The sequence below is a fragment of the Budorcas taxicolor genome, chromosome 2 (genome assembly GCF_023091745.1).
Source record: "Budorcas taxicolor isolate Tak-1 chromosome 2, Takin1.1, whole genome shotgun sequence".
NCBI classification, from domain to species: Eukaryota; Metazoa; Chordata; class Mammalia; order Artiodactyla; family Bovidae; genus Budorcas; species Budorcas taxicolor.
The window spans coordinates 74,721,095-74,744,564 of NC_068911.1; the positions used below are offsets into that span (position 1 = coordinate 74,721,095).

Below are 23,470 nucleotides of genomic sequence, written 5' to 3' on the forward strand. Positions count from 1 at the left end.
TCAGGGGAGGATGTAGTGGGAGGTTGGGGTTAACAGATGTAAGCTATTACATTTGGAATGGATAAACAACAAGGGTCTACTGTATAGCACAAAATTGTATATTCAGTATCCTGTGATTAACCATAATGGAAAAGAATATTAATAAAAGTGTATATTTGTATAACTGAATCATTTTCTGTACAGAAGAAATTCACATACCAATCAACTATGTGTCAGTAAAACTTTTTAAAAGACAAATGGTTATATTGTAACCTGGATTGTTTTGACATCGTATAAAAGAGTAGATGCAAAGCCCACAGAGGGCTATTTTTTCATGATTTTTTTGTATTTGTTAAAACATACATAACATAAAATTTGCCAGTTTAGCCATTCTTCAGTGTGTGGTTCAGTGACATAAATACTTTGACATTTTTGTGTAACCATCACCATGATCCATCTTGAGAACTTTTTCTTCATTTCAAACTGAAACTCTATACCCTAACTCCCCATTTCCTGCAGGCCCTGACAATCACCATCTACTTTTTGCCTCTATGAATTTGATTCCTCTAGATACCTTTTATAAATAGAATCATACAGTACTTGTTCTTTTTTTTTATTGGCTTATTTCACTTAATTCAGTGTTTTTAAGGGTTATCTATATTGTGTGTGGCACATCAGAATTTCCTTCCTTTTTAAGTTGAAATAATATGCCTTTACATATATATACCATGTTTTATTTATCCATGCATCCACTGATGGATATTTGGGTTGTTTCCACCTTTTGGCTGCTGTGAACACTGGTGTACAAATATTTCATTAGGTCGCTGCTTTCAGTTCTTGAGGGTATATACCCAGAAGTGGAAGCACTGGATTATATGGCATGTTCTCTTTCCTTAGAAAACAGAATCAGAATAAATTGCTTTTAAAAGTTTTTATTTGTATGTGTGCACTTTAATTCTAGGAATTCCGTAACTCCATTGGTATAATCCATGGAATTCTCTAGGCTAGAATACTGGAGTGAGTAGCCTTGCCCTTCTCCAGGGGATCTTCCCAACCCAGGGATCGAACCCAGGTCTCCCACATTGCGGGCAGATTCTTTACCAGCTGGGCCACAAGGGAAGCCCAAGAATACTGGATAGGGTAGCCTATCCCTTCTTTAGCGGAACTCCCCGACCCAGGAATCAAACTAGGGTCTCTTGCATTGCAGGTGGATTCTTCACCAACTGAGCTATCAGGGAAGCCCCATCAAAGTGATCAGAATAGCTTATATAAATAAGGAATTTTATAAATCCCCTGCTGTGCATCCTGTGCACTTATACTTAAAAGATCCAATACCTAAAAAACATAACTATACAGAAATGAAGTGTGAGCATCAGTGTGATAGACAAGAATGCAGTGACTAAAATGTTTTTGAAGACCATGTTATGACAATTGGGAAATGTTTACTATACAGTGTTGAGTCAAAATCAGAGTCCCAAACGTGACTCTAATTTTTATATGTAAGCAACATATTTGTTTGCATTTAAATATTTATAAATTGATTTCCACTCATAAACATAGGAAATGTACCAAAATGTGATAATCTCTAGTTGGTGGGAATATGAAGGATTATTTTTCTCCTTTATACTTTTCTACAGTTTTCCAGATTTTCTGAATTGTCCATGCATTATTTTTATAATCTTAAAAAACAGGTATTAAAATGACTGTCAAAATTTAGTATTTTAGTGATTAGAAAGGACTGAATAGATTTAATTTCTGACAGAGCCTGCCAGAACATTATACCCAAGACTAAATAACTAACTCTTTTTCCTTAGAAGAAGATAAAACAGGATTAAAATACTGGGATTAATATGTTAAGGTTGTAATATGGCAAGTGGGTATCTAGTGTTTCAGGTACATATACACATTAAGGCATGTCTGAAGTAAAATTCCTAATTGCCCACCCTAAACGTTATCATCAAGATGTTCTCACCTGCTTCCTAGCTGCCTGCCTGTTAAGTCGCTTGCTTCATTCGTGTCCAACTCTATGCAACCCCATGGATTATAACCTAACCAGGCTCCACTGTCCATGGGATTCTCCAGGCAAGACTACTGAAGTGGGTTGCTATGCCCTTCTCCAGGGTATCTTCCTGACCTAGGGATGGAACCCACATCTCTACTTCTCCTGCATTGACAGGCAGGTTCTTTACCACTAGCACCACCTCAGAAGCAGAAGTCAGAAAGCATATCTCAGAGACAGACTTGTCCTGTGCAATCAAATTGATCCTCCTGAATTGTACTTGTAAGAGTTTAGATTGTGCAGAGGCTGTTTCTTTCTAGAAGGTTTTGATCCCAGGAATAATGACTGAAAAGTAAGTCACAACTAATATACATTTTATAGATTTGCCTATAATGAACATTCTCTCACTGTGACCAGACCAACCCCACCTTTATTGTTTGAGAAATCATCCACTGTCCATATAGTCTCTTTAGGGACTTATAACCCCTAAGGCAATTCTTTTGTTTATATTTAAATTGCACTTCATTTGAAGCAAACTATACTTTAATAAAGTAAGATTTCCACCATCAAAACAAAAGCTGTAAAATGTTGTCCATAACTGAAATGTTCTTTGTTTCTAGATAATTATATGACGTTATCTCGTTTAATTGATTTCTTAAGAAGATGTGGAAAACTTGAAGATGTTCCACGATTTTTCTTAATGGCTGAGAAACGCAACTCCAGAGCAAAACTGGAGCCAGGATTTCAGTACTGTAAAGGATTATATCTTTGGTAAATCTATTAGCAAATAAACTCTATATAATGGTTTTTTTTCTCATTGAATTACATTTTCTGCATTTAAAGTGATAGTTTTATTTGCTAAATAAATTATAAATGATTTAAACTTTGTAGTGATTGAGATAAGTAATTCTTTTTTTTTTTTTTAAACATATAACAAGGTATACTGGAGAACCAAATGATGCCCTTCGACATTTTAATAAAGCTCGGAAAGACAGTGACTGGGGCCAAAATGCCCTTTATAATATGATAGAAATCTGTTTGAATCCAGATAATGAAACTGTTGGAGGTGAAGTATTTGAAAATCTGGATGCAGATCCGGGGTGAGTAGTAGTTGACAAGATAAAAAAAAAAAACACTTCTTAGGGGCAAATAAGCAAGGGTATTTTATAAAGGAGAACTAAATTCCAGGATAGCACTAATGAAAGTTTAGTGAATAAATCAGCTGGAATAACTCTTCTCTGAAACAAGTATGAAATGCTTATAGAAAGTTTCCTAAATCAGAATAGATGTTCTGTGAAAAATGGGATGAACTGTAGAGTCTGATTACTTAGGAAAAAATTGTCCACATAACAGTAACTTCCCAACATGATAGCTATCTGCCAAACCCTGTGCTCTATACTTTATTAATGTTCTGTCTTATTAGTATTTAATCCCTATTACAACATTGTGAAAAAGCTCCAAGTTAACCTGTCCAGTGTGATGGAGTTAGAGTGCGGTGGAGGCAGGCTTTAGGTGTAATCCTACCTGGCCTCAGCGCACCTGCTGCTAGCCTTGTGCACCACTGGTCAGTGGTTGTATTTCTGTCAGTGTGCGTTTGTTGCTTGTCCTTTCCTCAGAATTGGGGAAGGCAGGGAGGGGAGCATAATGATGTAAAGGCATTAGAAGAGACAGTTTCTGCCTCCAGGAACATGCGATTGACCTGGTAGGCAAGACAGTATCTGTAACCATTCAATCTCCAACAAAACAGAAATGGGTTAAATTGATGTTAAGTATTGGAGGAATTCATAGAAATCATAGCAGTCAGGGGAAGCTGCATAGAGGAGTGGGAGAAAACAGGACCCAGTTGCTGAGATGTGTGTGACAACTTTGAAGGCTTGGATTACAGAGGCCCACTGAAGGATTTACAGGAAGGGAGAGGCATTTTTGTTTTTGTTTGTTTGTTTTAGAAAGGTTAAAGTATCCTACTGTTGTTATGCAACTAAAGGCTGTCCACATGGAAATCTTCAGCCATGGGCTGAACACACCAAACTCAGAATATAGAACTCAAAAGGGAAGTCACAGCTGGAGATACAGATTTGGGGGACCAGTGCTGAGTGGGTAGTTGGGACCCCATGAATGACCTGTTTTCAAGTAGAATGCAGTAACGGAAGTCTAAGAATTAAATTTGGGGTGTACTAACACTCAAGAGGATTGAAGGAGGAAGAGAGGTAAGGAAAGGACAAAGACTTTGGTGGAGAGAGAAGGAAAACTGTAATCCTAACAAAAAACAAAGAAGAGGAGCTTGAGAGAAGGTTACCAACAGTGTAAAATGTTTTAGAGAAGGTAAAAGCCTGAGAAAATCAGTGGCTTCAGGGGTTATTAGGCTTTGAGAATTTAATTTCCTTTTGTTAATTGATTTACTAATACATTATATTCAGGCGTGGGTCAGTATATAAGAAAATTGCTATTGCAGAAATTGTTATTGCACTTAAAATATACAACCTTTTGACAAATACAGAATTTCTTTTCTTAAAAGTCTAATAGGCAACAGGGAGAGGAAAATTAAGGACACTTTATATGTCTGGCAAACTTAGATTCAAATCCTAGGTTTAATGTAGGTATGTGACCTTTGGAAAATTATTAATACTTTCTCTGTTGGAGCCTTGGTTTTCTCATATATAAAATGAATTCAACATTGATTGAATGAAGTAATACAGTGCTTGGCACACAGTCAGAATTTTAACATAATTACTTTCTGCTCCCTCCTTTTTAAAAATTAATTTTTTTAAATTGAAGTACAGTTGATTTACAATATTTTATAGTCTTATTTTTCATTTTCTGAGCAAATATGCTATTTGATAATTGGATGATTCTACTTATCCTGAATTCAGTTTTGTATTAGTGAAATGAATACACTTACCACAGTGGATAGTATCCAGTTTTCATTTTCAATTTAAAGTGAATAAATGTCTAATGATGTTTGATTGAATCTATGTTAGTTTTGTTTTTTAAAACTAACTGTGCTTTAATTTATATTAGAAAAGAATAAGTGACATTCTTCAACAGGATTAGTTTTAAATTGGTGAGAAAAGTAGAAACCAGTGTACCCTCAAGCTCATTCTAATCTCAATGAATTTTGTTTCATGAGCAATAGATATTAACAAATTCATTTTTAATTGTATACAGTAATTCAACTGAGAAGCAAGAGTCTGTGCAGTTAGCAGTGAGAACAGCAGAAAAGCTCCTTAAAGAACTAAAACCTCAGACTGTTCAGGGTCAAGTACAGCTTCGTATAATGGAAAACTATTGCCTAATGGCCACCAAACAGAAATCTAATGTGGAGCAGGCATTGAATACCTTCACCGAAATAGCAGCATCTGAGGTTAGTAGATTTTCTTTTTCAACTTCACGTGTTACCTTTCCTTGCTGTGTTTAGTCACACAGTTGAGTCCAACTCTTTGCAACCCCATGTACTGTAGCCTGCCAGGCTCCTCTGTCCGTGGGAATTCTCCAGTCAAGAACACTGCAGTGGGCTGTCATGCCCTCCTCCAGGGAAATCTTCTGAACCCAGGGATCAAACCCAGGTCTTCCACACTGCAGGCAGATTCTTTACCATTTACTCCACCAGTACCTTTCCTTGGTGGTGTAGAAATATGTGTTTTTATTAGTTGTTTATTTTCTGAAGATTGACTTCATTATTTACAATTATTAAAAATTAGGTATACAGTTTGGTATGATTTTCCATCAGGCACCTTTGTTTTCAGAGGAGGCATTGTTACATGCTTATGTGTTGTTATCAGTTCAGTTGCTCAGTCATGTCCAGCTCTTTGTGACCCCATGGACTGCAGCACACCAGGCCTCCCTGTCCATCACCAACTCCCAGAGTTTACTCAAACTCATGTCCATTGAGTCAGTGATGTCATCCAGCCATCTCATCCTCTGTCATCCCCTTTTCCTCCCACCTTCAGTCTTTCCCAGCATCCGGGTCTTTTCAAATGGGTTAGTTCTTCACATCAGGTGGCCAAAGTATTAGAGTTTCAGCTTTAACCTCAGTCCTTCCAATGAATATTAAGGACTGATTTCCTTTAGGATGGACTGGTTGGATCTCCTTGCTGTCCAAGGGATTCTCAAGAGTCTTCTCCAACACCACAGTTCAAAAGCATCAATTCTTCAGTGCTCAGCTTTCTTTCTAGTCCAACTCTCACATCCATACATGACTACTGGAAAAGCCGTAGCTTTAACTAGACAGACCTTTTTTGGCAAAGTAATGTCTTTGCTTTGTAATATGCTGTCTAGGTTGGTCATAACTTTTCTTCCAAGGAGCAAGAATCTTTTAATTTCATGGCTGCAGTCACCATCTGCAGTGATTTTGGAGCCCCCCAAAGTAAAGTCAGCCACTGTTTCCCCATCTATTTGCCATGAAGTGATGGGACCAGAGCCCATGATCTTAGTTTTCTTACTGTTGAGTTTTAAGCCAACTTTTTCACTCTCCTCTTTCACTTTCATCAAGAGGCTCTTTAGTTCTTCTTCACTTTCTGCCATAAGGGTCATGTCATCTGCATATCTGAGGTTATTGATATTTCTCCTGGCAATCTTGATTCCAGCTTGTGCTTCATCCAGTCCAGCATTTCTCATGATGTACTCTGCATAGAAGTTAAATAAGCAGGGTGACAATATGCAGCCTTCACATACTCCTTTCCTGAATGGAACCAGTCTGTTGTTCCAGGTCCAGTTCTAACTGTTGCTTCTTGACCTGCATATAGGTTTCTCAGGAGGCAGATCAGGTGGTCTGGTATTCACATCTCTTTCAGAATTTTCCATAGTTTGTTGTGATCCACATAGTCAAAGGCTTTGGCATAGTCAATAAAGCAGATGTTTTTCTGGAACTCTCTTGCCTTTTTGATGATCCAGCGGATGTTGGCAACTTGATCTCTGGTTCCTCTGCCTTTTCTAAATCTAGCTTGAACATCTGGAAGTTCAACATTCACGTATTGCTGAAGCCTGGCTTGGAGAATTTTGAGCATTACTTTACTAGCGTATGAGATGAGTGCAATTGTGCGGTAGTTTGAGCATTCTTTGGCATTGCCTTTCTTTGGGATTGGAATGAAAACGGACCTTTTCCAGTCCTGTGGCCACTGCTGAGTTTTCCAAATTTGCTGGCATACTGAGTGCAGCACTTTCACAGCATCATCTTTTAGGATTTGAAATAGCTCTACTGGAATTCCATCACCTCCACTCACTTTGTTCGTACTGATGCTTCCTAAGGCCCACTTGACTTCACATTGAGGACGTCTGGCTCCAGGTGAGTGACCACACCATCGTGACTATCTGGATCATGAAGACCTTTTTTGTACAGCTCTTCCGTGTATTCTTGCCACCTTTTCTTAATATCTTCTGCTTCTGTTAGGTCCATACCATTTCTGTCCTTTATTGTGCTCATCTTTGCATGAAAAGTTCCCTTGGAATATCTAATTTTCTTGAAGAGATCTCTAGTCTTTCCCATTCTATTGTTTTCCTCTATTTTTTTGCATTGATCACTGAAGAAAGGCTTTCTTATCTCTCCTTGCTATTCTTTGGAACTCTGTATTCAAATTTGTTGTTATATTTATTTCTATTACAATGGTGAGTTTCTAGAGAAGGGAAATTCTGCAGGAGGGCCAAAATTAACTCTCAAGGGAATGGTTTTATCATCTATATTATAGGTATAGCCTAGGTTAACCTACTAAGTGAAAATGAATACCTGAGTGCCTTGATATCACCTTTTCACTTATGTGAACCTGAAATTTTTCCAGTCACGGACTTGATGGACATGAGTCTGAGTGAACTCCGAGAGATGGTGATGAACAGGGAGGCCTGGCGTGCTGCGATTCATGGGGTTGCGGAGAGTCGGACACGACTGAGTGACTGAACTGAACTGAACTGAAGGACTAAGTGAGATCAGTACTGACAACTTGTAATTTAGTCATGCAAATAATAATACTGTTCTTTGGCAAGACCGTTATCACCCCCTGCGGCAGTAATAATAATATTTAATAATAATGAATTTTTATTGTTAGATCAAAGACTTTTTTCACCCCATTCAAATCCACCACCCTTGTTACCCTCTGGGCCATCTATTTTCCCTTCTCTCATACAGTGCTCTACTCTCCAATTACTTGTTATTAAGGAAAGAATCCTAGGTACCCACTCCATCAATGGGCTTCCCTGGTGTCTCAGTGGTAGATCATCCACTTGCCAATGCAGAAGACATGGGTTCGATCCCTAGTTCAGGAAGATGCCCTGGAGAAGGAAATGGCAACCCACTCCTGTATTCTTGCCTGGGAAATCTCATGGACAGAGGAGCCTGGTGGGCTATAGTCCATGGGGTCACAAAGAGTCGTACACAACTTAGTGACTAAACAACAGCTCCATCGACAGTTGGTAATAGCTAATTCTAAGTATACACTAGTTATGTTCTTCCACCATGAAAGACTAATAATTTGGGCCATCTATGGGGTTGCACAGAGTCGGACACGACTGAAGCGACTTAGCAGCAGCAGCAGCAGAGGATATACAGAATTTTGCTGTATTTTCTTCTGGTTCAAAGATCACAGTGACAACAATAAACCAAAACCCTATGCTGACCCCTTCCCCTGCCTCTCAGGACCCTGGAGGGCTTTGGAACACCTACAGCTCCTGCTGGTACTTGGGTGCAGGTATCCTTGGTGGCACTTGACCACCACCGTCAGCCCTCCTGGGAACAAAACAGCAAGGCAGCAGCTACACAGTTCCGTCTTCACGCTGGGCTTCTGCTGGCATTGAAATAGTGTTTTCAGGGGTTGTGCTCAGTAGAATTGACTGTGCGGGAGCAGATGGATGACAGCAGCTGATCCAGAAATAGGACTGCCCTATATCTAAGACAATCTGTAAGAACACGATGAAGCACCATTTCAAGTAAGGTGTCATAGCTCCTGAATGTTGTGAAGTAACGTTCTGTCATGTAAGGTGGTTTTGAACTGTGAGGCTTAAGAGAGAACGCTAAAAGCACTAAGTGACATCACAGCTGTTTCCTAGAAAGACTGTGCCAGTTTTTTTGTTTTGTTTTGGTGAGATTGCCCCGTGTTTTGTCATTCTAACATGTGTGGTTAATAATATTCTGTCCTCAGATCTGCTTGCTGACCACATTGTCCAAAGACTGATGTATGAAGTTTCATAAGTGAATTTTATCTTGCGTTTTCCCCTTTTAATTCTTAGGCTCTATATATTAAATATAATGAATATTCATTGAGTAACCAGTGGGTGCTAAGCATAGACTCACAAAGAGAAGCCACATATAGTTCCTGTCTTCAAGTTTCTCATAACCTACCAAAGAAGAGACAAGCATACTGACTGTAATGTAAAGCAAAATCTGTTACATTCTGTTCTAAAGTTGCAAATAAAAGTGCTGTAGGGGACAGTATAAGGAGAGCTGAGAGATCTTTTCTGTGGAGGACGTTATGATATAAGAAAAACCAGGATAAACTGCATTTTCACAGTCAGAGATGGAAGAAGTATATTCTAAGTTAAGGGGAAAATGTGAACAAAGGCAGGGAGGCCATGAAGCATAGGGTACATCCGCAGCCCTGTGTGGCATTCAGATTGATTGAAAAACAGGGATATGACAGGAAGACATGGGAGGAAACAGTGGAAGATGCATTAAACCCAAGCTGAAATGGTCCACTTCGTTTCTTTCCCTCATCTTGAACTATAATGGTACATCATTTATAACAGAGCTATAGCACCTTTTGTGCTATAAAGTTGTTGCACTTTAGAGTGACACAGAGAGAGAAGGTGGTACAGATATCCTAAGAGAGAACATCTTAGGATGTCTGCACCAGAAAAGGTATCATGGGTCCAGTGCAGGGGTTGGAATGCAGGTGTGCAGTATTAAAAATCATTCTTCAGTTCACTCAGGAGTGATCAAGCTGTGAGGAATTGATTAATTCTAATTAAACTCAAGGTATGTAAATTTTAAATCAGGGAGCTTACTTTAAATGTGTAGTGTGGGATATTTTTAGTATGTGAATAGATCTGGGCATTTTTTTCAGGACCCTTCTTTTTGTGAACTGTCCTAGGATTTGACAGACAAATACATATTAAGTCTTTATTTATTATACTTTCCTATCTAGCCCACCTGGGATAAGGGTACAGTTCAGGAATTAATAATATCCCACATGTCTTCAAAATCCTTACCAAATTGGTTATATTTGGCATTCAAATAAAACCCTTTCTGTCACTCTTTAATTAGAACAAATTACACATTGGAACTTTAACAGAGTGTCTGAAGAACTATGGAGGTTCATAACATTGTACAGGAGGTGGTAACCAAAACCATCCCCAAGAAAAAGAAATGCAACAAGGCAAAATGGTTGTCTGAGGAGGCCTTATAAATAGCTGAGAAAAGAAGAGGAGCAAAAGGCAAAGGAAACAGGAAAAGATGTACCCATCTGAATGCAGAGTTCCAAAAAATAGCAGGGAGAGATAAAAGAGTGTTAAGTGAACAATGCAAAGATATAGAGGAAAGCAATAGAATGGAAAAGACTAGAGATCTCTTCGATAAGATTAGTGATACCAAGGGAACATTTCATGCAAAGATGGGCACAATAAAGAACAGAAACAGTAACGACCTAACCGAAGCAGAAGAGATTAAGAAGAGCTGGCAGGAATACACAGAAGAACTGTACAGAAAAAGGTCTTAATGACCAAATTAAGGTCATTGAGATAACCACAATGGTGTGGTTACTCACCTAGAGCCGGACACCCTAGAGTGTGAAGCTAAGTGGGCCTTAGGAAGCATTACTGTGAACCAAGTTAGTGAAGGTGAAGGAATTCCAGCAGAGCTATTTAAAATCCTGAAAGACAATGCTGTTAAAGTGCTGCACTCAATATGCCAGCTATTTGGAAAACTCAGCAGTGGCCACAGTACTGGAAAAGGTCTGTTTTCATTTCAATCCCAAAGAATATTCAGACTACCACAGCTGCACTCATTTCACATGCTAGCAAGGTAATGCCCAAAAACCTTCAAGCTAGGCTTCAACAGTACATGAACTGAGAACTTCCAGATATACAGCTAGATATAGAAAAGGCAGAGGAACCAGAGATCAAATTGCCAACATCCGCTGGATCATAGAAAAAGCAAGAGAATTCCAGATAAACATCTACTTCTGCTTCGTTGACTATGTTAAAGCCTTTGACTGTGTGGATCACAACAGACTGTGGAAAATTCTTAAAGAGATAGGAATACCACACTACTTTACCTGCCTCCTGAGAATCCTGTATGCAAAACAAAAGCAGCACATGAAACCAAACATGGAACAATGGACTGGTTCAAAATTGGGAAAGGAGTGCACCAAGGCTATATATTGTCACCCTGTTTATTTAACTTATGTGTAGAGTACATCATGTGAAATACCAGGGTGGATGGAGCAGAAGCTGGAATCAAGATTGCCGGGACAAATATCAAGAACCTCAGATATACAAATGACACCACCCTCATGGCAGAAAGTGAAGAGGAACTAAAGAGCCTCTCGATGAAGATGAAAGAGGACAGTGGCTAAAAAAAAAAAAAAAACTAGCTTAAAACTCAAGATGCAAAAAACTAACATCATGGCATCTGGTCCCATCACTTTATGGCAAGTAGAAGGGGAAACAATGACAAAGTTTATTTTCTTGGGCTCCAAAATTGCTGTGAACCGTGACTGCAGTCATGAAATTAAGATGCTTGCTCTGGAAGAAAAGCTACAACAGACCTAAACACTGTATTAAAAAGCAGAGACATCACTTTGCCGACAAAGGTCTATATAGGCAAAGCTATGGTTTTTCCAGTGGTCATGTACAGATGTGAGAATTAGACCATAAAGAAGGCTGAGCACCAAAGAATTGATGCTTTCAAACTGTGCAACTTGTGAAGACTCTTTGAGAGTTCCTTGAAGAGCAAGGAGATCAAACCAGTCAATCCTAAAGGAAATCAGTCCTGAATATTCATTGGAAGGACTGATGCTAAAACTGAAACTCCAGTACTTTGGAGTCAACCATGTCCAGGAAGAACAGAGAGTCCAAGACAGAATAAAAACCCAAGAAGGAACAAACACACCAAGGCACATGATAATCAAACTGACAAAAATCAAAGACAAAGATAAATTATTAAAAGCAACAAGCGAAAAAAGACAAATAACATCCAAGGAAAACCCCATAAAGTTATCAGCCAATTTCTCAACTGACACTCAACATAGGAGCACCTCAATATGTAAGGTGAATACTAACGCATACAGGGAGGAATTGACAGTAACACAATAATAGTGGGGGACTTCAATACCCCACTTTCATCAATGGACAGATCATCCAAACAGAATATCAGTAAGGAAACAACAGGCCTTAAAGTGATGCTTTTCACAAGCTGGGCTTAATTGATATTTATAGACCATTCTATCCAAAAGCAGCAGGTTACACATTTTTCCCAAGTGGGTGCAGAACATTCTCCAGGATTGAGCTCATGTTGGGCTATAATGTGAGCCTTGGTAAATTTAAGAAAATCAAAATCATATCAAGCATCTTTTCTGATCACAATGCTATGAGATTAGAAATAAACTACAAGAAAAAAAAAAAACCTCGAAGAAACACAAAGAGATGGTGGATAAACAATATGCTACTAAACAACCACTGGATCACTGAAGAAATCAAAGAGAAAATTTTTTAAAAAAAGGCAGGGAGACAAGTGAAAATGAAAGGACAGTGGTCCAAAACTGAAGGGAGGCAGCAAAGCAGTTGTAAGAGGGAAGTTTATGGCAACACAGTCTTACCTCAAACAAGAAAAATCTCAAATAAACAACCTAACTTTTCACCTAAAACAACTAGAGAAAGAAGAACAAGCAAAACCTAAAGTTAGTAAAAGGAAGGAAATCATAAAGATGAGAGCAGAAGTAAATGAAATAGAAAAACAAAAAACAATTGCAAAATTCAATTAAACTAAAAGCTGGTTCTTTGGAAAGATAAACAAGATTGATAAACCTTTAGCCAGACTCATCAAGAAAAATAGGAAGAGGACCCAAATCAGTAAAATTAGAAATGAAAAAGGAGAAGTTACAATTGACTCCACAGAAATACCAAGAATCGTAAGAGATTCCTATGAACAACTGTATGCCAACAAAGTGGATAACCTGGAAGAAATGGACAAATTCTTAGAAAGGTAGTCTCCCTAGACTGAACCAGGAAGAAATAGAAAATCTGAACAGACCAATCACCGGCCCTAAAATTGACACCGTGGTTAAAAACCTCCCAACAAACAAAAATCCAGGACCTGACAGCTTCACAGGTGAATTTAGAGAAGAGTTAACACCTATGCTTCTGAACTGTTCCAAAAAGTCCCAGAGGAAGGAAAACTTCCCAACTCATTTTATGAAACCACCATTACCCTGTTAGCAAAACCAAAGATACCAAAATAAAAGAAAATTACAGGCCAGTATCACTGATGAACACAGATGTAGAAATTCTCAACAAAATACTAGCAGTCCATATCCAACAATACATTAAAAGATCATACACCATGATAAGTAGGATTCGTCCCAGGGATGCAAGGATTTTTCAACATCTGCAAATCATCAAATTGAAGAATAAAAACCATATGGTCATCTCAATAGATGCAGAAAAGGCTTTTGACAAAGTTCAGCACCCATTTATGATAAAAAATACGCTCCATAAAGTGGGCATAGAGGGTACATACCTCAACATTAAGAAGGCCATATATGACAAACCTACAGCCAGGATCAGACTCAGTGATGAGAAGCTGAAAGCATTCCTAAGATCAGGACGAGACATGGATGTCCCCTCTCACCACTTTATAAAAAATTAACTATTTAATTGGAGGATAATTACTTTCCAATATTGTGATTTTTTTGCCATACATCAACATGAATCAGCCACGGGTGCACATGCGTCCCCTGATCTTGAACCCCCCTCCCCACCCTGTCCCTCTGGGTCGTCCCAGAGCACTGGCTTTGAGTACCCTGTTTGATGCATCTAACTTGCACTGGTCATCTATTTTATGTATGGTAATATACATGTCTTAGTGCTGTTCTCTCAAAGTATCCCACCCTCACCTTCTCCCACATAGTCCAGAAGTCTGTTCTTTGCATCTCTTTTCTGCTTTCTTGCATATAGAATCATCATTACCATCTTTCTAAATTCCACATATATGTGTTAATATACTGTATTGATGTTTCTCTTTCTGACCTACTTCACTCTGTATAATGGGTACAGTTTCATCCACCTCACTGGAACTGACTCAAATGCATTCTTTTTTTATAGCTGAGTAATGCTCCATTATGTATATGTACCACAACTTCCTTATCCATTTGTCTGCCAATGGACGTCTAGGTTGCTTCCATGTCTTAGCTATTGTAAACAGTGCTGCAGTGAACATTGGGGTATGTGTGTCTCTTTCAATTCTGGTTTCCTCATGTGTATGCCCAGCAGTGGGATTGCTGGGTTGTATGGCAGTTCTAGTTCCAATTTTTTTAGGGAATCTCTACACTGTTCTCCATAGTGGCTGTGAAAAGTGAAGTGAAAGTGAAAGTCACTCAGTCATGTCCAACTCTGTGACCCCATGGACTGTACAGTGCATGGAATTCTCCAGGCCAGAATAATGGAGGGGTAACCTTTCCCTTCTTCAGGGGATCTTCCCAACCCAGGGATCAAACCCAAGTCTCCCACATTGCAGGCAGATTCTTTACCAGCTGAGCCACAAGGGAAGCCCAAGAATACTGGAGTGGGGAGCCTATCCCTTCTCCGGCGGATCTTCCTGACCCAGGAATCATCCCAGGGTCTCCTGCATTGCAGGCAGATTCTTTACCAACTGAGCTATCAGGGAAGTCCATACCAGCTTGCATTCCCACCAACAGTGTAAGAGGGTTCCCTTTTTCTCCACACCCTCTCCATTATTTATTGTTTGTAGATTTTTTGGTGGCAGTCATTCTGACTGGCATGAGATGATGCCTCATTGTGGGTTTGATTTGCATTTCTCTAATAATGGGTAATGTTGAGCATCTTTTCATGTGTTTATTAGCCATCTGTATGTCTTGTTTGGAGAAATTTCTGTTTAGTTCTTCAGCCCACTTTTTGATTGGGTTGATTCATTTTTCTGGTATTGAGCTGCATCACTCTCACCATTTTTATTCAACATAGTTTTGGAACTTCTAACCACAGCAATCAGAGAAGAAAAAGAATCAGATTGGAAAAGAAGAAGTTAAACTGTCACTGTTTGCAGATGACATGATACTATACATAGAAGACCTTAAAGATGCTACTAGAAAACAACTAGAACTCATCAATGAATTTGGTTAAGTTGCAGGTTACAAAATTAATACACAGAAATCTGTTGCATTTCTATATACTAACAATGAAAGAGCAGAAAGAGAAATTCAAGAAGCAATTCCATGTACCATTACATCAAAAAGAATAAAATATCTAGAAATAAGCCTACCTAAGGAGAGTACATCATGAGAAACGTTGGACTGGAAGAAACACAAGCTGGAATCAAGATTGCCGGGAGGAATATCAATAACCTCAGATATGCAAAAGACACCACCCTTATGGCAGAAAGTGAAGAGGAACTAAAAAGCCTCCTGATGAAAGTGAAAGAGGAGAGTGAAAAAGTTGGCTTAAAGCTCAACATTCAGAAAACAAAGATCATGGCATCCAGTCCCATCACTTCATGGGAAATAGATGGGGAAACAGTGGAAACAATGTCAGACTTAATTTTTGGGGGCTCCAAAATCACTGCAGATGGTGACTGCAGCCATGAAATTAAAAGACGCTTACTCCTTGGAAGAAAAGTTATGAGCAACCTAGATAGTATATTCAAAAGCAGAGACATTACTTTGCTGACTAAGGTCCGTCTAGTCAAGGCTATGGTTTTTCCAGTGGTCATGTATGGATGTGAGAGTTGGACTGTGAAGAAGGCTGAGCACAGAAGAATTGATGCTTTTGAACTGTGGTGTTGGAGAAGGCTCTTGAGAGTCCCTTGAACTGCAAGGAGATCCAACCAGTCCATTCTGAAGATCAACCCTGGGATTTCTTTGGAAGGAATGACGCTAAAGCTGAAGCTCCAGTACTTTGGCCACCTCATGCAGAGTTGACTCATTGGAAAAGACTCTGATGCTGGGAGGGATTGGGGGCAGGAGGTTAAGAGGACAAGAGAGGATGAGATGGCTGGATGGCATCACGAACTCGATGGATGTGAGTCTGAGTGAACTCCAGGAGATGGTGATGGGCAGGGAGGCCTGGTGTGCTGCAATTCATGGGGTCGCAAAGAGTCGTACACGACTGAGCGACTGAACTGAACTGAACTGAACTGAAGGAGACAAAGGATGAGATGGTTGGATGGCATCACCAACTCAATGGACATGGGTTTGGGTAGAGTCCAGCAGTTGGTGATAGACAGGGAGGCCTGCTGTGCTGCGGTACATGGGGTCTCAAAGAGTCGGATACAACTGAGTGACTGAACTGATGATGATGAAGGAGACAAAAGACCTGTACTCCAAAAACTAGAAGATGCTGATGAAATAAATAAAAAAAGACATAAGCAGATGGAAAGTTATACCATGTTCATGGATTGGAAGAATCAATATTGTCAAAATGACTATGCTACCTAAGGGAATCAACAGAGTCAATGGAAACCCCATCAAATTACCAATGCTATTTTTCACAGAAATAGAACAAAAAAGTCTCAAATTTTGCATGGAGACACAAAAGACCCCAAATATTCAAAGAAATCTTGAGAAATAATAACAGCTAGAGGAATCAGGCATCCTGACTTCAGACTATAATACAAAGCTACAGTCATCAAAACAGTATGGTACTGTCACAAAAATAGAAGTATAGCTCAATGGAACAGCATTCCAAAAAAAACCAGAAATAAGCCTATGCACCTGTAGTTAATTAATCTGTAACAAAGGAGGCAAAACTACACAATGTCAGAAAGTCAGTCTTTTCCACAAATGGTGCTAGGAAAACTGGACAGCCACATGTAAAAAAAATGAAATTACATTATTCCTTAACTCCATACACAAAAATAAGTCAAAATGGATTAAAGACCTAAGTGTTGGACTGGACATTTTAAATCTATTAGAGGAAAACATAGGCAGAATACTCTCTGACATAAATCACAGCAATATCTTTTTTAGTCCATCCCCCAGAATAATGGAAGTAAAAGAAAAAATAAGTGGGACCTACTTAAACTCAAAAGCTTTTACATAACAAAGGAAACAATAAAGAAAATGAAACGACAGCCCACAGATTGGGAGAAAATATTTGCAAATGATGTGACTGATGAGGGATTAGTCTCCAAAATTTATAAACAGCTTATGACACTTAATAGCATCAAGGAAACAACCCACTCAAAAAATGGGCCAAAGGCTTGAATAGACATTTCTCTAAAGAGTATATACAGTTGGCCAATAGGCACATGAAAATATGTTCAACATTGTTAGTTATTAGAGAAATGCAAATCAAAACTACAATGAGATATCACCTCACACTGGTCAGAATGGCTATCATCAAAAAGTTCACAAATGCTGGAGAGCGTGTGGAGAGAAGGGAACTCTCCTGCATTGGTGGTGGGAATGTAAATTGCTACACCCACCGTGGAGAACAGTATGGAGGTTCCTTAAAAAACTAAAAACAGCTACTGTATGAGCCTGCAATCCTATTCCTGAGCATATATCTAGAGAAAAACATGGCCCCCAAAGATACATGCACCCCAGTGTTCTCTGCAGCACTGTTTACAATAGCCAGGACATGGAAACAACCTAAATATCCCTCGAGAGAAGAACGAATAAAGAAGATGTGGTACATACATGCAATGGAATATTACTCAGCCATTAAAAAGAGTGAAATAAGGCCACTTACAACAACATGGATGGACCTAGAGTGTGTTGTGCTGAGTAAAGTAAATCAGACAGAAAAGAAACATATGACATCCGTTATATCTGGAATCTAAACAGTAATGATACAAATGATCTTACTTACCAAACAGACACTCACAGATGAGAAATGAACTCATGGTTGCAGGAGGGGGAAGTGATAGTTAAGGACTTTGGGAAGGTCATGTGCACTCTGCTATATTTAAAATGGATAACCAACAAAAGCCTATTGTATAGCAGATGGAACTCTGCTCAATGTTGTGTGCCAGCCTGGATGGGAAAGGGGTTTGGGGAAGAATGTACTTGATCACTCAGTTGTGTCTGACTCTTTGCAACCCCATGGACTGAAGCCCACCAGGCTTCTCTGTCCATGGGGATTTTCCAGGCCAGAGTATTGGAGTAGGTTGCCATGCCTTCCTCCAGGGGATCTTCCCAACCCAGGGATCAAACCCAGGTCTCCCGCATTGGAGGCAGATTCTTTACCATCAGAGCCACCAAAAAAGCCCAAGAATACTGGAGTGAGTAGCCTATCCCTTCTCCAGGAGATCTTCCTGACCCAGGAATTAAACTGGTGTCTCCTGCATTTACAGGTGGATTCTTTAGCAGCTGAGCTATGGATACATGTATATGTATGGCTAAGTTCCTTCCCTGTTCACCTAAAACTATCACAACATTGTTAGTCGGCTATACCCAATACAAAGTGTTCCTGGTATTAAAAAACAATAATAATAATGAAATTTTTTAAAAAGTTAAAGGGAAAAAAAAAGAACTGGCAAATTTGTGACACACATACAAAAAAAATCATAATCCCTCTGCTGAAATTTAAGAAGCACTTTAGCTTTATCAGATACATATGCATTGTTGCTTTGGTATGTTAATTTTCTGAATAGATGGCTAGTGCTGGGATTCTCCAGGCAAGAGCACTGGAGTGGGTTGCCATTTCCTTCTCCAGTGATCTTCTGAACCCAGGGATTGAACCCAGGTCTCCTGCACTGCAGGCAGATTCTTCACCAACTGAGCCACCAGGGAAGCCCCTCTCCATTGTATACCAGTTTTTATTAGCTTGTTGATTTCACAGAATGACATTTTCTAACTCTGAACTCTGTCTTTAAAAAGATAACATCTTATAGTCACTATTAAGGATCTGCAGAGTCCAAATCTAAAGGCATCTTTTACGGCATGAGTTTATTTCATATAATTTCCAAGTGATTAATTCATTGCATGCCTTAATAACATTTCACTGGTCACACTTTATTGGAAGCAAAGGCCTTTGAATAAAATGAAAAGGGATAGGAAAGGAGCAATGGAAGTCAGTCTAGATAAGGAATATCATTTGCAGGTATATCATTCTGTTGGTTATCTGATTTACAAGTGAAATAACTAAGGAACCAGAATAATAAATATACAATTAGGACTACATTGAGGTAGAATTTTATTTTTTTCTATTTCTGTACAAAACCAAAACAGTCAATCCCATTAAAGATCAACTTGTCCTTATTGCCTGGAATTGTGTGGTTATGGCACTTGCCTTCTTACTGAATTCCCTTGACCAGATGGTTCTTCCTGGTAGCTTGAGGTTAGTTGATGTGCTAAATAATGACCATATCACAGTATTTAAGTGAAGCCAGAGACAGAATCCACAGGCCAGTCCGTATATTATGTGGCACTTGCTACTTTCCATGTGTTTCTCTTTGAAACATGAGACATTTTATGTTTGTATCTGGGGGTCTGAATGTCTGTTTTGTTACAGAAGGATCATGTTCCAGCACTTTTGGGAATGGCAACAGCTCATATGATCTTGAAACAAACTCCCCGGGCCCGAAATCAGCTGAAGCGGATTGCGAAAATGAACTGGAATCCTATTGATGCTGAGGACTTTGAGAGGAGTTGGCTGCTGCTTGCTGATATTTATATTCAGTCAGCAAAATACGACATGGCCGAGGAACTGATAAAACGGTGCCTGCGGCATAACAGGGTAGGTGCCGTGCTTAGCTGTGTTCAACTCTTCGCGACCCTGTGGTCTGTAGCCGTCCAGGCTCTTTTGTCCATGGGGATCTCCAGGCAAGAATACTGGAGTGGGTTACCATGCCCTCCTCCAGGGGATCTTCCCAACCCAGGGATCGAACCCAGGTCTCCTGCATTGTAGGCGGATTCTTTACCGTCTGAGTCACCAGGGAAGCCCAAGAATACTAGAGTGGGTAGCTTGTCCCTTCTCCAGGGGATCTTCCTGACCCAGGAATCAAACCGGAGTCTCCTGCGTTGCAGGCAATTTTTTTTTACCAGCTGAGCTACCAGGGAAGCCCACGAGGGAGGAGACTGAGGAGGAAAGAGTGATTGTTAGCCTTGGTTGTATAAACATTCTGTAATGGGCTTTAGAGAGTATTGGTCCATTTCTAGGGATTTCTCTGTGTTTTTGGAAAATTAAATGTTTATTTCTACCACAATCAGGATATAAACATTAATAATAAAAAAGCTATTTGCCCTTGAAAGTAAAATAAAGATGTATGCAGTTTCAAGTTTCAGCTGTGGTTTGCCCTACTTACCAAAAGTGTTTTGGAATGTCAAGCATTTGCCTGTGATTATCCATCTCATCCCAGAACTAATGAAAATTGCAGAAGAACATTAATTGCGGACGTCTGTCCCTCCTATTAAATACTCCTGATGAATTTACTGCAGCTGCATGTTGTTTTCACATTATTAGAATACACTCTGCATAATATATTTTATGGGGGGAAGTCTTTTCAGCATTTAATTTGATTTGTTTAATAAAATGTCCTTATCATGAGGTATAAAATTAAAAATCTTGAAGTCTTTAGAATTTAAGGCTCTTTACTAACAGTGCATTTTGGTGTTTAATAGCCCCCAAAAGGATGTCTTTTTATGACCTTTTTTAAAGTTAAGAATGTTCCTATTTACTGAGAAATAATTGTGCTCAACTTAGAAACTTAAGAGTATTTATCTTTATGGATTCTTATCAGTTACTTCAAAATCTTAATCACAGTAAATCTATGTTTTATTCTCTTTGAGCCAGTTAGAATTCAAAATGGATCATTTGTTTTTTAAAGAGAAGTCATGATCACCTAATACTATTAAGTTACTCTTTTAGGGACTTGAAAAACTGCAAGTATTAAGACATTTATCAACTTATGGTTTGAACATGTGATTTAAGTTACATTGGCCTTAATACTTATTAATTGGCTACAATACTTATTAATAGACTTTAAAAAATCTTAAGCGCCAAATAACTGACCTCTGTAAATGAGATTTCATGGGAATTAAGGTTTCAATACAGATAGAATTTCAATTTGCCAGAACTCAGACAGCAGTACATTGCATGGTTGAACATGATGGCTGGTTTGGAGGTTAAACATGATGGTTATTTAAGCATGTTCATATGGGAAGCATGAGATTCAGGAACTGGAGCTTAGAAACTTTGAGTTATATACTTTAAAAATGGAGAGCATCCAGATCTGGGGCAGGAAATGTACAAGATGCAACTAGACCATCCTGTCATACCAGATGGCAAGGAAGCTATCAGAGATGATTGGAGTCATTTCAGGGACTCCAGAGCCAACTTGAGGACACTCCCACTAGCCAAAGTTAAGACACTTCAGGCATCAATAATGACTGCATTGAATAACACACCAAATATGTTTAAATCCATGAGTTTACAAAGATATAAAAAAGAAAAACCTAATTGGTCACCACTGAAATATGCCAATAAACTGTTATTTCTAAAGCTGACAAGTAAAGGGAAAGAAGTATCTCTCCTGCCTTTTCTGTGTGAATAATACTGCTGGGAAATGAAATGATGGAAAAGGAGATGTTTCTCATTATAGATGTTGTCCAGCTAATGAAGAAATGAGGAAAGAATGATAGAATGTCACCATTTTCCAACCATTATGAATTAATGAATGGGTATAACATCACAAGACATTATGTGCCTCCTGAATGAAGAACACACTATCAGACAGTCAGACTGGGGGTGAGACAACTGAAACACTCACTCTGGGTCCAAACTTTAAAGGGACACTTAATGTAATTATCTTAAATGATCCTGCTGTAACAAAGTATCAGAGACTGGGTGGCTTATAAACAACACAAGTTTATTCTCACAGTTTTGTTAATAGATGCTGGAGTCTACAATCAGGATGCCAGCATGATTGGGTTCTGGTGATGGCCCACTTCCCTGTTGCCGACTGCTGAGTTCTCATTGTGTCTTCACAGGGCAGAAAAAAGAGTAGGAGAGCTCTCTGGGCTCCCTTTTTACAAGGGCACTAATTCCATTCAGGAGGGCTCCACCCAAATGACCCTCCCCAAAGCCTCACTTCCTAATACCATCACATTGGATGTCAGGATTTCAGCATATAAATTTAGGGGGACATAAACACTCAGTGCATCACAGTAATCAAGATGAATGATATTTAATGCAATATTTTTTAAATTTAAAAAAAAAAGTATCAAAATGTGAAACAGGATCTTACAGTGCTGTGCTGAGCTCTATTGAAGCCTTAAGCAAAAGGGTAAATGTGTATGTACCCTGATCCCATGTTTATATTTTTTAATGGTTAATAGTTTTCATGAAAATATTATTGGTATATCTTCTTGAATTAAAGGAAAGTAAAATTACAGTAAATAGAAAAATAACATAAAAATAACAAACAACATATGAGTTTTAATATACTTTCCTGGTTTTCAAATTTTTTTAACTTAACATTCTGGGGAAAAAATAGCAATTATAAGATACCTAAAAACATGTATACAGCATTGTGCATTTTTGCTTTTTCCTGAGGAGCAATGTGGCTTGGCAGAGCAGCGATCTATGAAGTAAGTAGCTTCATCTCTTTCCCTCAAATCAAAATCAGATCCAAACCTCTAGATCTAATACAATTTCCAGGAAATATCAATGACATAGGAATGTATTATATAACTACCACAAGGATGCACTCAACTAAATCTGGGCTGTGAGAAACTCTAGGATAAACATTCATATTTTTCCTACACTTAATTGCAAGGAGAGAGAGAGAGAGAGGAAACCTCTAGATCAAAAGGAAGCTTAGGGACATTTCAAATCAGTTATAGTGTGTGGGCCTTATTTAGATCCTCATCCTGACAATCAAATAAAAAATTATGTTAAGGCTATTTGAAATTTGAATAGTGACTATATATTTGGTAATGTCAAGTTGTTGTTATATTTTAGGTATGATAATTTGTGGTTATGATTAAAGAAAGTCCTTATTTTAAATAGATATACTAAAATATTTATGAATGCAATGATATAGTATCAGGATTTTTTATCTGACAATACAGAGGGACAAATATGGGGTAGAAGTGAGACAGTATTAGGCGTTAATTGTTAAAGAAACGGATTCATGGGGTCCACTATACTGTCATTTCTATATCTGTTAAAATTATTTGTAATAAAAAGTGTTAAGTATATGTATAAAACATGTCCTTCCCTCTCACCCAAAAATCCTGATTCTGTAGATTTGGGATAGGGGCTTGGCATCAGAATCTTTTTAAGTCCCACAGATGATGTGATTGCATAGCCAAGATTGAAAACCACAGTTTTATGGGC

The 23,470-nt window shown here is 38.7% G+C and overlaps 1 protein-coding gene across 1 annotated transcript in view; it reads left to right on the forward strand.

Annotated features, from left to right (window-relative positions):
• The window catches only part of TTC21B (tetratricopeptide repeat domain 21B), a 93,877-nt gene that overhangs the window by 64,788 nt on the left and 5,619 nt on the right, over window positions 1–23,470 (forward strand). The window contains exons 23-26 of the mRNA XM_052635458.1: window positions 2,599–2,749; window positions 2,917–3,078; window positions 5,144–5,339; window positions 19,643–19,867. Of these exons, the coding sequence (XP_052491418.1) occupies window positions 2,599–2,749; window positions 2,917–3,078; window positions 5,144–5,339; window positions 19,643–19,867 (734 nt within the window). The remainder of the gene's footprint in view (window positions 1–2,598; window positions 2,750–2,916; window positions 3,079–5,143; window positions 5,340–19,642; window positions 19,868–23,470) is intronic.